General features: G+C 29.9%; 1 protein-coding gene across 1 annotated transcript; it reads right to left on the bottom strand.

Annotated features, from left to right (window-relative positions):
• Positions 1–14,882: 14,882 nt before the first annotated feature.
• On the bottom strand, positions 14,883–16,256 carry LOC148233912 (peptidyl-tRNA hydrolase 2, mitochondrial-like). Its single transcript, XM_088188575.1, has 2 exons — positions 16,049–16,256; positions 14,883–15,488 (listed from the first exon to the last, which is right to left on the bottom strand). Exons 1-2 carry the CDS (start codon positions 16,169–16,171, stop codon positions 15,120–15,122), a joined length of 492 nt encoding a protein of 163 aa, XP_088044701.1. The 5' UTR covers positions 16,172–16,256; the 3' UTR covers positions 14,883–15,119.
• Between the last annotated feature and the right edge of the window lie 1,257 nt (positions 16,257–17,513).

Below are 17,513 nucleotides of genomic sequence, written 5' to 3' on the forward strand. Positions count from 1 at the left end.
TATGATTCTTAGAATGAAAGCAATCCTGATTCTCAGCAGAGAAATTAAATTATATAATTGCGATAAAAACGTTTGCCCAAAAAAGTGCCACAGCTTAGGTTTTTATCCAGAACAACCAACTTATGAAGTGAATTGGTCCAGAATTAGTAGGCACGTCCATCTGATTTCTAATATAAAATTAGAAAATTCATTTCGCTTTCCATTCCAGAATTCCAATTTGGAAGTCAACATTAAGTCCGGAAGATCTCTGGTCAGCCACTAGACGGCTAACCACCAACAGAAACTATCACTACCAATAATTAACCGATGTCTAGAGTCTGATTCAATGCCTGAAAATCATTATTTATTTAAAAGATTCGAACCTTTTTTTATAATAATTATATTTTAAAGAAGCTCTTAATATAAAAATATAAATATGCTTAATATAAAAGCAATTTTAATCATTAATTTTACTTTATGGAAAATGTTGATTTATATTTATAAAATAAGTTGATTCAAGAATGTACGATACTAGTTAATGGCATATATTTTTATTTGGGCCGTATTTCTCTTATCTAGTTCTAATAATTAACGGCTCATCTTTCTTTTTACACTCATTCTCATAATACTGAATAAAAAAAATGTATTTTAGCTTTGTGAAAAAATCTATAAATTATATAGGTACATATAACACATAATCATAATGATCACTGAATACTTTATTAATGTATGATAAAATATTTCAATTTATCGACATGAATATATTCAATTCGCCTGTAAAATTTTCAATTACACATTTTTAAAATTCTCAGTATAGAATAGATCAAATTATAACGAGGCAACACATTTTTTATGATTTCGATTCATACATTGATATTGTATACATTTTAGCTTTGCCTCTCAATTAAATTTTATAATGAAACATACATGTTTGAAACCATACACTCTATATAATTTCAGATACTATTCATGTTATTTAAAAAATACTCGTAATAAAATATACTGCATAATTGTTTACAGAAAGAGACATTATACGCCAAAATACATTTGTATAATATATACCAAAAAAATTTAACTTTGAAAAAGTAGCTATTTGCTAATATATCAAAGTAGAATTCAATCCAATAGTATTTTACAACTAAACCTTAGTTTATTATGTGGTTTAATTGGGTTCAACGAAAAATTTTCGTGGTGAAGTTTTCCAGACACAATTCCTAGAACCATCATAACAAAAATGTAAACGTTAAGCAAGCGTTACAAGTGTTAGCTGTTGTCAAAGCACTCCGTGTTTTAGCGTTTTCCTGGAACGAATTTTCCGATTTAATGGTAGAACATTTTCAGTTCAAATTTATGAATTATTTTATCAAAGATCTACACCGACAATTTATATTATATTGTACTAAATACATCAGAAAAACATATTATTTTAATTAAAAGTATGTTTAGCATAGCTTTTATTGAGAAAAATATATTTTTTTTAAATAGTAAAGTTCTGGAAAAGTTTATATTAAATACATCAGATAGTAATAATAATTCGAATTAAAATATCGAGAGTGCCCTATAAAAATAAGAGCTTCTAATATATATTGTTCTTAAAATTTTTAATTTTATTTCGGCGTATTTATACTAACTGTGAAATGTATTTACTAACTCTAAAACTTATTTTTGCCATTCTTTCTTAATTAAAAACTACTTTAAAGTACCATATTTTTATCATAAAAATAATGTTACTCAGCGACGGGACGTCAAGCATATTCTTTTTTACGTTATTTAGCGTGATTTTTTTTTTTGCGCAAGCACCTAATGGTACGAAAATGAAAATTTCTAACGAAAGTGGCTGGAAATTATTTGAAATAACGCGGGCCCATTTACAAGTACGAATCTATTGTACATAAATCCCGTGGAACGAAACAAATCACATGGAAAGTGCCTGCCGGGGCCCGAGTCATAATTCACCCTTGCGGAAAGAACCATTGCGTAAATCGCGTTACCAATTTTTTCATCCGTCACCTGTGCGAGTAGAGCTTTTGTTCCTTTGATTTTTACGTTTTTTCCTCTCTCGCCGCTCCATAGATGTGTGAATAAAATACATAAATTTAAGTCAATCAAGTCAAAATAATTTTGTAGCGAACACAGGTGGGAATTCGGTTTGAAGTTTATGTTTACAAAAGGTAACTTTTCCGCACTATTACTTTTAGAAGACTAAAATACAATTTATATTTTTCAACCTTTGAATTTTTTTTTAATAATCCTAAAGCAAAAAACATTGATCTCGACCCATTTATATTAGAAATTCGCGGAAATACTCGAATGTTTTTTAAATTGTTGTATATATTAAAAATAATTAAATCAAGTATAATGCTATATAAAATCCAACAAGAAATATACATAATTTTTTTAAATATTTTCTCGCTTAAAAATTGCAACCTCCAATATATTGGAAGTCTGAAAATTGTTGACTTTCCCTCGTATATTTTTTTAGTCATTACAGTCGTAATCCGTCGATAATTGGAGTTGTTCGATAACTAACATAGATAAGAACGTTTGAGCACCCGTATGGCTTTCGATTTAATTGGACGTGCCTAATCTAGGATAACAAACAGAAATTCAGTAAAAAGCCGATAAATTATTTCCTGTAATATTTTATAACAATTTATGTGATATATTGCCTTTAAAAATTGAAGCTTTAAATTATCAATTAGGAGGATCTTTAAAATTTGAAATCTGAGCCGACAAAGAAAATTAATTAAATCGATAACGTACGAATGCTACAAGACAAAATTATTTATGAAAATAGGACCGTATTACATTCAAATCCACACACATAATTAGCGCTATATAGGTAAATTTCATTACATACATTTATATATGAACAACACAATAGGTTCTTTGAAAATGCTCATTGCTTTGAAGATTTAGATCTCACTATTTCATTCGCCGAGGGCAACTCAATTAGGCGATACGAAAATCTCTTTGACATTAACTTATTTATTTTACTAACTTGCTATATTAGTATTATTATCACGTGCGACTGAATGTTTCAATTGAGAGATTTATTGTTTGCAACATACATTTATTCCTTAATACAAAACCGTTATTTATTTGTAAAATTTAATAATATATCTATGGTATAATTCAAGAATTATTAAAATATTTTGCTAGTAAGAATTCTGTTTGTCAGCACCTTTTGGAATTCAGAGAAGCAATTCTCTAATTTTAATGATTCGAAATTCATGAAAATAAAACCTAGGTTTAAAATATTTTGTTATTTTAATCCACAGGTATTTATATAAAAGTCAACATAGATTTATAAATAATGCTTTTATAGATTTTTCCTATTGTTAAAGAAAAATTATTATTACACAATGTACCTGGGTACATTGTGTAATAATAATATCGACATAATTATATTCAGACAACCAGTGTCTACATTTATGTAATGCACAAAATAATAAAAATGAGTGCAGTGTTTTATCCACTTATTTTAAAGAATTTTATGGTACTCCTGCCGATAGATTTATTGTAGGTGAAAATTACACTGTTAAATATACCCAATGGGGCTCCAAGTAGGGATTCTGAAGTCTCGGGTTTTTTCGATTCCCGGGACTCGAGACCCAAATTTTTAAAGTCCCGGGAATTCCCGGGACTCGAGACTTATGTTATGTTAAAAAATTAACTTATTATTATTAACTTATATTATTTGTGTTATAGGTACGATAGTTGAAAATTTATTGAAACAATTTAAAAACACTTTATTCGATATGTATTTAAATTTAATTTATTACAATTTTTTTAATCGAAATATTTATATCAATATTAAGTTAAAACCTTTACTTTTGTAAGGAAAAATATGTTTTTAAAAACACCAAGGCGTTTAATGATGAATCACATAGCCTGTTCCTGGTTTTTGTGGCAAATATTCCAGATGTAGAAAAAACTCTCTCGCTTTCTGTAGATGTTGGCTTAATTGTAAGCAATGATTTGAATAAAAGCTCTAGATTCGGAGTTCGCTTGATGATTGAATCTTATATCTGAAACTCCTTTTTAAAGTTGAATTTTTTATTTCTAGTCGTTGAAATATTTTGGTGGTTCGTGCGACAGAGTTGTGTTGATTTCAATTTTTTTTTTTTAAAAGGAAATTACCAATAATTTCGGAAGTTAATAAAGTGGCATCTCAACGACTTAGAGCTTCAACTGCCAGTTTTATAGGAGTGAGTACTTCACAAATATTTTCCAATACGTGAATGTTCGATTCATTCCAAATTTGGCCGATGCCAAGATCAATTAATGATTTTCTAATGCAATTTCGTAACTTTAAAAATCTCGAGATCATGGGTAATAAGGAATTCCACCTTGTCTTCATATCGAGACATAAATTAAGCTCGACATCAAATTCGCTCTTTACATATTTTTGTAAAATTGCTCTTCGAAAAGTCTCGAGTCCCGGGTTATTAATTTTTAACTTCCCGGGACTCGAGATAGCAAAAAATCTTTGAATTCTCGGGAATAAATTCCCGGGTTGTCTCGACAAAGAATCTCTAGCTCCAAGCTAATTACTCTGCACTTCAAAGAACTTCTAAAAGCAACAGAGAGCAAGATATTACAACCATTATCAACGGGAGAACCAACTTACTGGCCATCAGATAGAAAGAAAATTCCTGACTTAATGTTCTTCTGTGTGACAAAAGCGCCTAATTAAAATCGATATTTTCCCCGGATCTCTCATCAGACCTATCTCCGGTAATAATAAGTCAAGGAATTCAATCCTTATTTGGGGACATAAATAAATCTAATACTACATAAAAGAAGATCTCATGTTACCATTTAAGCTATCTGCAAGAGCATGTCACAATTGTACTAATACACAGAGTGGCAAACAAGATTAATACAAACCTACCAAAGAATAAATATTGCTCAAATACTTTTCTCGATATAAATTAAGTTTTCGACAAAATGTGACATGGTTAAATCTTCCGTCTGTCCAATAAAATCTAACAAAATATTATTGCGGCTCTTACAGAAGCATACAAAATGTTATGCCTTGTGCGAACTCTTGTTGCCCTGTCAATGGTCAAGGATAGTATTACTTACGAAGCGTATAAATTAGTATTACTTATAAAGGAGCATTACAATGGCATCAGTGCAAGTAAACGGAATTTCGTATTGAAGTAGTCTTCAAAAATCAGGATTTTGTACGTCGTAACTGGACCCTTTATCGCAAGTATCAGTGGTGTCCCATTGATACATGTCGCATCGATCAAGTAAAAAATGTGAATATATAATTGTAATTGAAAATAAACACTACAAATGGGTAACGTAATACCACTAATATATACACATTCCTTAATTAATATAAATACATGACATATAAATATTTCTTCAAAGGCCAGCATAGTCAATTAATTATATTTGTTGATTCTGTAACATTCATTAAATCAAAAAATCTCTCAATTTAACGAGATTACAAAAATGTTGAATCAAGAAGACTTCTTAATCGCAAACCTGTGCCTAATTAACAGAGCGAGTCATTATTCGATTCGCAAAGTTTATTATTTGAGCATGCTAACAAGAAATGTCTTCGAATTACACTTGTATGGAGTTCATCCCCTCGAGATGCCACCCTTTCCGTGTAATTGGCCCCGATTCCTTAAATTAATCGCGGCTAATTAATCGATCTCGAGTCCCTTCGTAGGATTTCGGGTCATTGTGTACCCTTGCAATATTTAACGGGCTCAGTCGACTCGGATCGTTTTTGTACACAATTCGATAAGGGTGTGTATGTGCGAGTAAGACCTATATATTGGATCAAATACGTTTAAGAGATATACTATCTAGAACTACATATGGACTTTTGGAAATTACAAAAACACACATACATAATTCAATTTGATTTCAATATCATTAATGAAATGAGATATAATAAATAAATTAAAAATATGAAAAATAATATAAAAATATGTTAAGAACATACTGCTAAAAAATACAGTTTTGCAAAAAAGTATTTAGGGTAGATGATGAGTAAACGAATAGCATATAAATTTGCCGCGGTTTACGTCAGGGATGCGTCCTGTCGCCAATGCGGCGGACACTTCACACAACCTCGATCGGTTTTTTATTTATATTTTCACGATTTTTTAAGATATAACACATTTATTGTGGTGACCCATTAATATAGCCAAGCTGTATATAAATATATATTACGTGTCTATGTCTAAAAAGATAAGTGTTAATTCAATGTGAACTAATAATGCTTAAATATAGATGGAAGATGTCAAGAATTCGTTCTGACTTTTTCCGATAACTGTAGATGAGCATGAGTTTCAAAAGTCCAACATTTTTACAAATTTAGCATCCCTAGCTAAAAATACAAACAATGTATGATTGTGAATTTAAAAAATTATGCTTATTAAGTAGACCTAAAATCAAACTTACCAACAATACGCCAATTAGTTTTTACGAAAAACATTATTTTGACTGGATTGCTTAATAATAACTAAAAGGGATGAGCATATATTTCTGGGAAAGCTTTTGTATAACTATTCCTTTTAATGCACTTTAGCGAAGTCATAGTAAAATAAGGTAAAGCAAAAAGTATAATCACTTTTCATCAATTTAATTTTACATGGCACATAATAAAAACGCTTTTAGAGTATGCGAAAACCTTTTTAAAAAGCAATATAGATATGCAATTTGAATTTATTTATTAATTTATTAAAACTAATATTGAATATGAAAGTAGCATATATTAGCGGTACATTTTTTCTACAATCATGAAAGAAACCCTACAGTACAAATCGAAATTTTAAGACGTTTATATATTTATAATTTAACTTGTGTTTTTAAAATGCAATATAGATATTTAATTATATGAAGATATGCAATTGAAATTATTTATAAATTTATCAAAATGAGTATTGTATATGAAATTTGCAAATATTACACGTGCATTTTCTTACACACCCTAAGGCAGAAAATGAAATTTAGATATTATTTAAATATTTATAATATAAACTGTCTTTTTATAATTTATACCAAAAATAAAATCCTTCAATCAAAAATTTATAATTTATAATGAAAAATAAAATAATTTTTGTAAAATTTAAGTATTAGTGGCTTTAGTTCAAAAAACTTGCCGAAAATGCTTGAAGATGTATATATGGATAATTAATATAAATAATTTACCAGGATCTGACAACACTTTTTTATTAATAGAGGTGACTTTTCTGCATTTCCAAAAATCAGGAAACGATGACGTCTTAGAACTAGATTAAAAATACGTTTTAGAGGAGCAAAGATTGAAAACCCTTCAAAATTAAATGAGGAATCAAATCAGGCCCAGATTTCTCAAATCAGTATTAAAGATCTGAGCGCTCAATTTCGTAGAAAGAAACTGAAGACCAAATACAAAAAAAAAAGAAAGCGATAAAATCAAAAAATAGCCAACCGTCAATTCCGGCGCACATCTCAATGCTCTATTCACAATCCAAAGCGCGAAGAAACTCTTTTTAAAAGCTTTCATCAGAAAGGTTTTTAACTCTTGTCTAGCGTATTGTTTTAATGGATTTATTCTGTTTAATGTTGGACTTGACTTGCCATGAGAATTGTTTTCTTTTCGTTTGTTTGTTGCTAGGGGAACAAAATATGCATCTTAGTTTGATCGTTTTATAATACGAATGTTTATTCGTAAAAATTTGCTATTTATATTCACGGTGTAAATAAATCATTTGAAGTAACTGAAAAACTACAAATGTTAAAAAAACAATAGATAGAACAACAGGTGAAAATGTATTTCAATGTGTATCAGAACCATGAATGATCGAAAATAAAATTAGAATTACTTATCAGCGGTTACAACGGATGGAGCTAAAAATATGATCGGTTCAAATATTGGATTCATTAGTCAACTTAGTCAATATTTTGATAATAATGATATTAAAAACCTATCAATACAACCTGGGAAAGTATTAAAAAAAGCATAGTCAGCGCGAAAGAGACCATTGGAACATATAAACAAAAAATAGATAAAGAATTGGTGACGAACAGCAAGAAAACAACACAAAAATCTATAAAGAAAAGGGAAAAATAGTTACAAAATTGTGCTGCCTTAATTTTTTATCAAAGTATTATATCGCGTTCATATATAATATTTTTCTTTATGAAATCCTACGATTTGTCTGACCAATGTAAATGTTTCCACAATTGCCACAAAAAAATTATATACTCCTTCTGATTTGTTTAATCGTCAAATTTTATTTTGAGATTTAAAATTTGTTCTAACATCTCTTTAGACTAATCTTAACTTTTCTGAAATCCCTCGAGCATATGGTACATGTGAAATAACATTTATATTTACTACTTTTTATTATTATTCTTATTTCTTAAACGCAGCTGAAAATTTTGCGGTCACTAAAATAAGATCCATATTACGCCAGATAATGACCCAACATTGGTCTGCAAACGGGATGCGAGAAAGAAAAAGCGCGATATGCAATCCTTCACATCTCAAAAAGTTAAGTAACGTATTGAATAAATCCGATTACAAATACACAAAATCATAAATACACACGTTAATTTAAAAAATAATATATATAATATAATGTTTATATATTATATAAATACATACATACATTGATTTTTACTCAATTGTGGCTAATAAAAGCCCTACCATGCAACCAGCTCACGTGGCATACTAAAATAACAATAAATTCTACAATTATTTCCAGCACGCCGGTAAAGGCGTATAATCGTCACATAGCGATTCGTTCGCTCAATAAAAACAATTTACATCATAATTTCGCGTTAAAGGTGCGCCTTTAACGAAGGAACGCTCGCCTATAATACGTCTTACGTTTCATAATTAGAATTTAAATCGCGTCTCTCATACCCTCTAACGCCTTATTATTTCGCAGTTTAATTGAGACGTAGGTACTGGAGCGGTTTTGTTGTCCGTGAATATCTACGTTTTTCGGTCAGAGTTGTGTAACATGAAAACGTACATACATAGAGGTACGTTGAATTAATTGGCCGCGGTAATTAAACTTAACGCCTTCAAACGCACCAAAAGGGAAAACGCGGAAACGGCGACAGATACGATTATGACCATGAAATGCGATGTCATGTCATGTCATTTCATTTGGGGAGTTTAACCCCCTCACTCACTCTCCAGATCCAGTTTGAAAGGTAAAATATGTATAACAAATTAAATATCACATTTAACTTGTTTAAAACGATTAAATCCTCTGTCTAGTTTAAAAGTTAAAAATATTTTATTTAATTAAATATGAGCAAGTATTGAGATGAACATAATCGTTTCTCTAAACATTACATTATTATATATGGTCGGTATTAATCAACTGACTATACTCAAAGGAAGCATTAGCAAGCTTTAATAATAACGGTTACTGTACAAATATGCTCTTAAATAAATATGTATACACACCATTACGTTCGTTGAATATATTATATAAAACATACATTTTTTCAACTACAAACTAAAACGTAAGGCATTGACATCAAATGGTAAGATACGTTTCGCATTAGAATATGTTCGTTTTCGTTGAATACACTCGGTCCTAATTTATGTCCGGATAGGGCTCTGGTTTGGGCCCCCAGAAAATTTTGCCTGTTAAGAACTAATAATTCTTTGATGCCACGGCTCAACCGCCCCCCACGCGTCCTCGATGTTATAATATATTTCAACTTGGTACATTGAATTCAAAATGGAAGACATATGGAACTCTCATATATTATTACTTCTCGTGGCAGTTTTATAGGCCTTTTCTGATATTAAATCGCAAAAAGATAAAGTCCCTAAGGAGAAAATAAAGTAACTTCGCCAACGTGATGTAGGGATGCCGAACTGGAGATAATTCACAACGGTCAATATGCAAATAAATAACGTATATATCACTATTATTTTTTCCCGTGCTCCCAATCCCATTATTACAACCTTGAGTTCAAGTTTTATACATAATACATATTTATTTTTAGGTACCATTATAAGTCCATACTTCATATAATATTATTTATTATGCATTTTATTGTTCCTTGATATCGACTTAATAATACATTTTAATCGCATTTATAGAGATAATAAAATATTTTTCATACTTAAGTGAGCATTGTTTCACAAGAAGATTTTTCTTTCACAAAGACATGCAAGCTTTTGCATTTGGCTGCAAATTTTGGCGAAAATGCAACCAAAGAGTTTTACCCTAAGGCTATTCCTGCATGAATATGCATAACCCGCCGAGAATGCACTCTTGCTTCTTAATAAAGAGAACCTGATGTTGTTCGTGGTGAATGAACTCAAGCTGGAAGGAGTTTAGCCTTTAGATGAGAAACATTTATACATACGCGTTTATATATTAACAATTTAGTACATCGATATGTATAAAACATACATATTATTTACATACCGTCAAGAAAGAATGTGTTCGGAAGAATTTTATTTAACCGAGCAGCGGATTTTAATATATATTTTTATTAAAAATATTTGTATCATACACTGATATTTTTTTTATGAAAAATAAATCAAAATTATATTTAAGCAATAAAGAGAAATCTACATAAAAAAAAACATAGTCAACGGGCCACCAATACTAAAATAATCCGAACAAAAAACACAGGATGTTATTATATAATCGGAGTCATAAAAAGCGAAAATAAAATATCCACCCCCAGCATTGCATCAGTCAAGAATCACTGTCTGGTTTTGAACGGTTGACGTACGAAATTATTTCCCACCGGCCGATAATTCAAATTATTGACAACTGTGGCGATTACGAAAAATGGGAAAATCGAATAACATTTTTAGACAATGTACTCTATATTGAAAATATAATTTCCAAGAAATACTGATATACGCAAAGAAAAAATTAAAGATTAAAATGTTATATTATTGGTGCAGCAAAACATTTTTGAAAGCTATTAATAAACCACTTGGAGTAACCATTGAATCTTTGAGAGTGTGTCAATTATTAATTAAAAATAAAAAATAAATTTATTGCTGGAAATGTAATTAATAAATAAATTTGACGGATGCAAATTCACTCTTTTTATATTTTAAAAATAAAAAAAAAGAATATTGAGCAAATTAAAGATTTACAACTTTCGATAAATATAACTGACGAATCGAAAAAATAAGTAAAGATATAATATTAACTAAAAGGTGACATAAATATATACGTAGCCTTTTCCTTACAATATTATGAATTAACTGAAGTGATGAATACTGCACAATTATTTATATGGTATTTAAAAGATATTCAGTAAAAAAACAAGCACCCTTTAAATAATATGAACATAACGCAATTAAATAATTCATTAAATGACATGAACGCGAATATAAAAAAAACTATTATACTAATTGCATAAAAAGAAAATAATTATTTTTAATATAAACGTGCTGCATTTAATTAAACGATCAAATAAAATTTGTGACAAATTAACACAACTATCGAATATTTTTTAGTACGTTCCTATCCGCGGGGCAGGTAGGAGATTAGATAACAATTTTGATTACCGTGTTTTTGATATAAAAGCCAAAATTATTGAAAGTGCGACTATAAAACTCTTATCTGTGCGAAGATTAAAAATAAGTGTACCATAAATCTCCCGATGATGTTAATAATGCTACTCTACGAGTATTATATACATATATGAATATTTTAAAATAAACTTTCATAAAAAATAGTTTCAACGTCGCATAGATAGTTCGCTCAAAAGGCCCGTGAAAAAATGCAATATTTTTAAAACGCTTAATCCTTCACCAACGACCCTTAAATATATAGGGCCGCATATTGCGGCAAGCAGGCAGTGCGAAATTTGAAATTGACCGTTCAAGTATCACTATCCGCGCGGCCATTTTTCACCGTGTGAGATTAAAATGAAAGTGATCCATTACACCGAAGCACCTGCCCTGTTTGCGAAGGTTCTACGAAGTACGCGTACTATATATCGGGGGACTGACAGAGAGAACGTTTGCTGGCTCACCTTCGTCATAAATCAACCGCCTTGTAAATTGCTTACAAAGAAAGCCAATAATAACTTTCACCCACTGAGTGCTGCGGACGCTTTAGCTTTCTTCTTTAAAATTGACAGGAATAAATTTCGACGTGAAAACTTTGCCCGAACATTTTCCTGTTTCAGATAACGTCGTATAATGCGGCCCGCTTCTTTGCCCCATCCCATGCCCTTATTGTTACCTCAGACGATATGTCTGCATATAAATTTGGGTCCTGTTTTTTTCCACCTTCAAGCGGGTTAAATAAATCCGGCTATAAAATACTTTTAAACATCTTTTAGGGGCACTTATAAACGTTACTTTTATGATGTACATAGATATTTTTGTTATGTTACCTGTCTGATATATTTATTTTTATTTAAATTTAATTTTAAATGTTTTATTGCAAATTATTTTATTTTTCTAACATTTCGGCAATACAAATTTATTTTGAAGCTCGAGTTAACTCTTAGTGATTCAGAGTGGCGGCCTGGATAAACTAATCCTGGCGATGAAAGTTAAAAGAATATTTTTCCCGAATTTTAATGTAATATATTGTTTGTGCTTTGGCATGAGCACTACTCGTTATCTACTATATTTACAACTAGAGTGTGAAATGTTAAGTAACAAGTTTTACAATTTTTATGTCACGTGCATAACACAATTATTTTTAAATGATTATTCCCAAGCCCTAAAATTTACTGGGCGGATTTTAAAAAGAAGTCAGTTTTTTAAAACAAAACTGATGTTGATTGTGTTTCGTCTCAAAAAATCTAGTTTAACTCTTATATATCAAACTTTGTAGCTGGACCGTGTTAGGCGTGAAGTGGAAAAATGATGCTTCGGATGGACGATTCTTTCAAGTTAAAATTGTCGAACAAAAATTGCGCTAAATATAATAACACAATTGAGATAAGTAAACAATACAAAATAGAAAAGTTTGTACTAACTTTAGATCTAGAGATTAAAAATTTTCAGCGATCACAACCGTCTGAATCCATTAATTTTGCCTTGTCGAGATATTTAAAGATGCAAATTTTATTTTATAGGTAGTACCGAAAATCTTCTTAGATAGATAAACATCGATGTGGCATAGACACTTGATTGAACGAAAAGCAATTTGGTAGATAACTCAGACTCAAGTTTTCCCCGTTTAAAACTTTAAAAGATGAACACTTCGAACGAACGCGTACATATGTATATATATAGAAAGATAGATAAATGTGTTCGGTTTGGATATTTTTTTAGGGTAATCTATACCTTCTGCGTTGTATGTATATACATACGTATATTCCTACTGACCGGAAAGGGCGAAACAAGGGCACGAACCGTGGAAATATAAATAATGACGGCGATTTCATGAAAAGGGTCTAGCGTCATTTTTAATCCCAAAAATACCCTATATTAATAATCCGTTACTGATACGAACGCATTCCCTTTGGCTTCGAGCGTACCCAAAATATATTATATTATATTATTTATGAAAAATAAAAGCATGTTATATTTAGAAAAAAAATCATATAAATCTTGTTTGCAAAAAGAAAGCCTTCTTTCGATTATGTCGTCTTAAAAGTATTTTTTAAAATAACATATTGTAAAATACATAAACAAAAAATACGTAAACAATGTGTTTTATAATATAATTAAAATAGCCAGAGCTATGTATATCCCTCCTCCTACACCCCGCCCCCCCCCCCATAAGTAATAAATAAGAGTTCGTGTAGTCGTGTAGCGAAAATTGTAGCTCGAAATCATATTTTTTCTTTCATGTGGCTGTTTCCCATTATGTATATTATTTTTTTACATACTTAATTATCTGTTTTGTACAGAAAACCTAACCAACATCTAAGAATTTATGTAAAATAAATATAGCTAATTTAGCTAAACCTAACTGAAAATGAAATGATCCGTAATCATTAAAATTTTCTCATTTTGTAGTAATGTTCTCACTAGTAATATTTTCACATAAATAAAATTAATATATAAGTGTTAAACTTAATGTATATAATTAGATCGGTATCGTCAGGTCTTACTATACTGTAAGTCGTCGTTTTTCGTACATTTAGAATATAATAATATTATAATTCATAATTGTAATCTGTGACTTCTCAAACAGTTTGAAGATGTCATTAACATATTTTTGTAGACTACTGCAAGCATTAAAAAAACATTGATGCTGTCTTTTTTTTTAGAATGAAGCGTCCCTTTTTAATATTAATGTTGTCATTCCTTTATAATCATTTTCCTCTTAATTTGAATACATCAGTTAACAAACTTTTTTGAGAAATTAATATTTTTTTTGCACTCATTTATAGAAGGGGAATATGTAAGGATAAGATATTTTTAAGAGCATATATATATATACAATTTGTAATTATATAACATATTTGTAATTACTTTATCTTTCTCTAGCTCTTATAGTAATTGCTTAATAATTATTTCAATTAGAGTATGTCTCATAATAGCGACCAGATATTTTAGAACGGTTTTGCTACCATATTTCATATTTTGCTACCATAACGGGTTTCATAAATGGAATAAAAAAATACCTTCGTACATATAGAAATAAATTATAATATTAAGACTTTATTATTGTATATTTTCATTTTTTCTTTCTGTTATGTATTTTTTATATATTTTTATATATGTTTACTAAATTTGTTAGATATAAAGATTAGCTATTAAGCTAAATAAATTAATAAAATAAAATAAATAAATAATAGAGAGTTGAATAAAATAACTCCAACAAGAGTATTTATCCATTTGATTTATCATAATTGTAAGTGCCAATACATACAACTAGTAGTAGAAAATAAAAACAAGACACATAGGCTTGTTTCAAGCCATATTTTTTTCACCATCTTGTATATTACTATTATATAAATAAAAAATATATATATATATTAAGAAGTTTTTGTTTTATTGTTAGCATTAACATACAAGATATCATTTGCTAAGATGATCATCATAAAATAATGTAAAGAAATAAAACAAAAATACAATGTTAATCGGAATCTGAAAGATGTTAGTTAATCTGATTCCACAGTCTTGTCTCATACAGCTTCGAAATGAATCTTGAACGCCATCAACAATGACAGTCAGTTACAACTTTTCAGCAAACATATCATAATGATTATTACAACAGTTTCAAGTGTCCGGTCACCATATCAATTTGCGATTTGGGAGCAGGACCGATGCCAAGCACCGTCTTTGAATTGGGCGCTATTTGAGTTCTGCCAGCATCTCTAATCAGCGAAGTAGTCAATTTGGCTTTGTTGGCGTTCTTGTATACTTCCATTAATTCTTCTTCGGTCTCTACTTTAACGGCTACTTTAGCCTGTCCCGTGTATTCCCATTCTTTTAAGACTTCGGGGCAGGCTTTGAGGGCTTTGGAGTAAGCTCCGACAGCAGCGTGAGCACATTGCGCTGCAATCTTACCCTTGCCCATCTTCAGGTCATTCCTTACCACCAACACCAATTTGTACTCGTCATTATTTGATATTTTCTGAAAAAATTTTAAGTTTTATTAAAAAAAAGAATTTACATAATTTTATATATAATATTTTAGTAATGATAATATTTAAAAAAATCTATATAACAGAAAAGATGCAAGTTTAATATTTACTGTTATTCAAAACAACTGTTTTTGTAGTAATACAAATTTAAAAAAAAAACACATTATAACTCAATTTGATAATTTATGATATGGCATCAAAGAAAAGGAAATATAATCGGAAATTCTCAATAAAAATAAATAATTAGGCATTTTACACCACTCGAATATCAAAGGTGACCAGACGTCTTCCTTTGAATATTGATTTCATCAAAAATGTTCTCCTTCTTGAAATATTTCGTCTACTTTTTAGCTCCCGCAGTAATTTGTCTTCAAACAAAAATTCCTACATGGTTTTTGAACAATAAATTCAGAAATGACATTTTTAAGCTCCAGCAGCAATAATGACCTTATTATTTTTAGTGTCCTTTGATATTTTCAAAATCTAGACGCCTTCAACTATGACAGTTGACACTAACATAACCTAAAACAGATATTTTAAATGAACTCACCATGACCGCCGGAACCGTTTTAGTAATAAAATTTCTCTTAAAATAGAGGGTACATAAGCAGACTCCACAAGCAATTCCTGTTATAAAAGAAATTCCGAAATCCATCTTTGACAAGATGCTCATGCGGCAAGCTTATAACCTAAGTATACAGAAAGCGCCACGTCGATAATGCAGAGCATTACTAAATCGACACGATTTTATTCAGTGCTGTCACACTAAATATTTCTAAAAACGTAAAATGATTTTAATATTATAATTTACAACTTATAAGTCCTATAAAATAGCACCTATTTATTTTTTGTTGCTTATAATATTCGAATACAAAGCCTGCAATCATAAATTGAAATAGTTGATACAATTTTTTCAAATAAATTTAATCCCCTCAATAAAAAAATTATAATGCCTCAAATAATTGTACATACTCTTAATTTTAAGAAATAAAATTTTGATTGCTTATTAGCCACACAGCGTAACAATTGATTTGTTGTACAAATACATTGAACTGCTTGCCTAGTATAGAAAAAAAATACAAAATATTACCTTAACTTTTACTTTAACCCATTCACCACGGCTGATATTTTGTAGATAGGTAGTAAAAGTATTAAAAATATTTATCAACATTTTAATACGCCCCCTGCCTAAAAATCTTTAAAAAGGTAAGAATATAAATAAATTTATTAAAATAATATATTTTCAATAAAAACTTGCGTTGAATATTGTCAACTTTGAAGTGTTTAGTGTAATTTATTATTCGTATAATGCTCTGTATCAACGCTGTCCAATTGGCGGCCCAATTCATGTTTTAAATTTTTTTAAATGAGCTATAAAACGTGGTTACTTCGAACACTTCTGTTCGTTTACGAATGCTGGTGGTAGCTAAAAAATGTCACCTCAGACATTTTTGATCGCTTACTAAGATACAGGGTAAACAAAAAAAATGTCCGAGGTGACCTTTTTTAGCTAATAACACCAAAAGGCTTTTTTCCAAAATAAAATATGACCCGTGTACTAAGAGAAGTTGGACAGCGCTGCTCTATATGAATAAATAAATACGCCAATCGCTATGCTTTTCGCTTCACTAAAACTAAAATTATATTTTGCAGCACAAATTGAACGACACGATACCGTTATATACATTTCAATGCTATCCATATGAGTATCGTGACGAACATAATAAATTGATAACAGGGCTGATTCGAGGGGCGGGCTAAACGGGTGGTCGCCCGGTGCACTAGCTCCAAAAAGGCGCTATTTACTTCGAATGAGGACGCTATTTACTTATTTTATTTAACACTGTATCGATATCACATTTATTCCTCCAAATAAAAAAAATTGGAGATGGTATTTGAACAAAATTTTCTAAATTACCATTTTTTAGCTCATGCGACAATTTATTTTTCCCATACAAAAACCCCGGAATAATTTTTAACAAAATTTTCCGTGACAACCTTTATTTTTTTAGCTT

The sequence above is a fragment of the Plectrocnemia conspersa genome, unplaced genomic scaffold (genome assembly GCF_051122295.1).
Source record: "Plectrocnemia conspersa isolate PC_06_02 unplaced genomic scaffold, ASM5112229v1 ptg000007l, whole genome shotgun sequence".
In the NCBI taxonomy this organism is placed as follows: Eukaryota; Metazoa; Arthropoda; class Insecta; order Trichoptera; family Polycentropodidae; genus Plectrocnemia; species Plectrocnemia conspersa.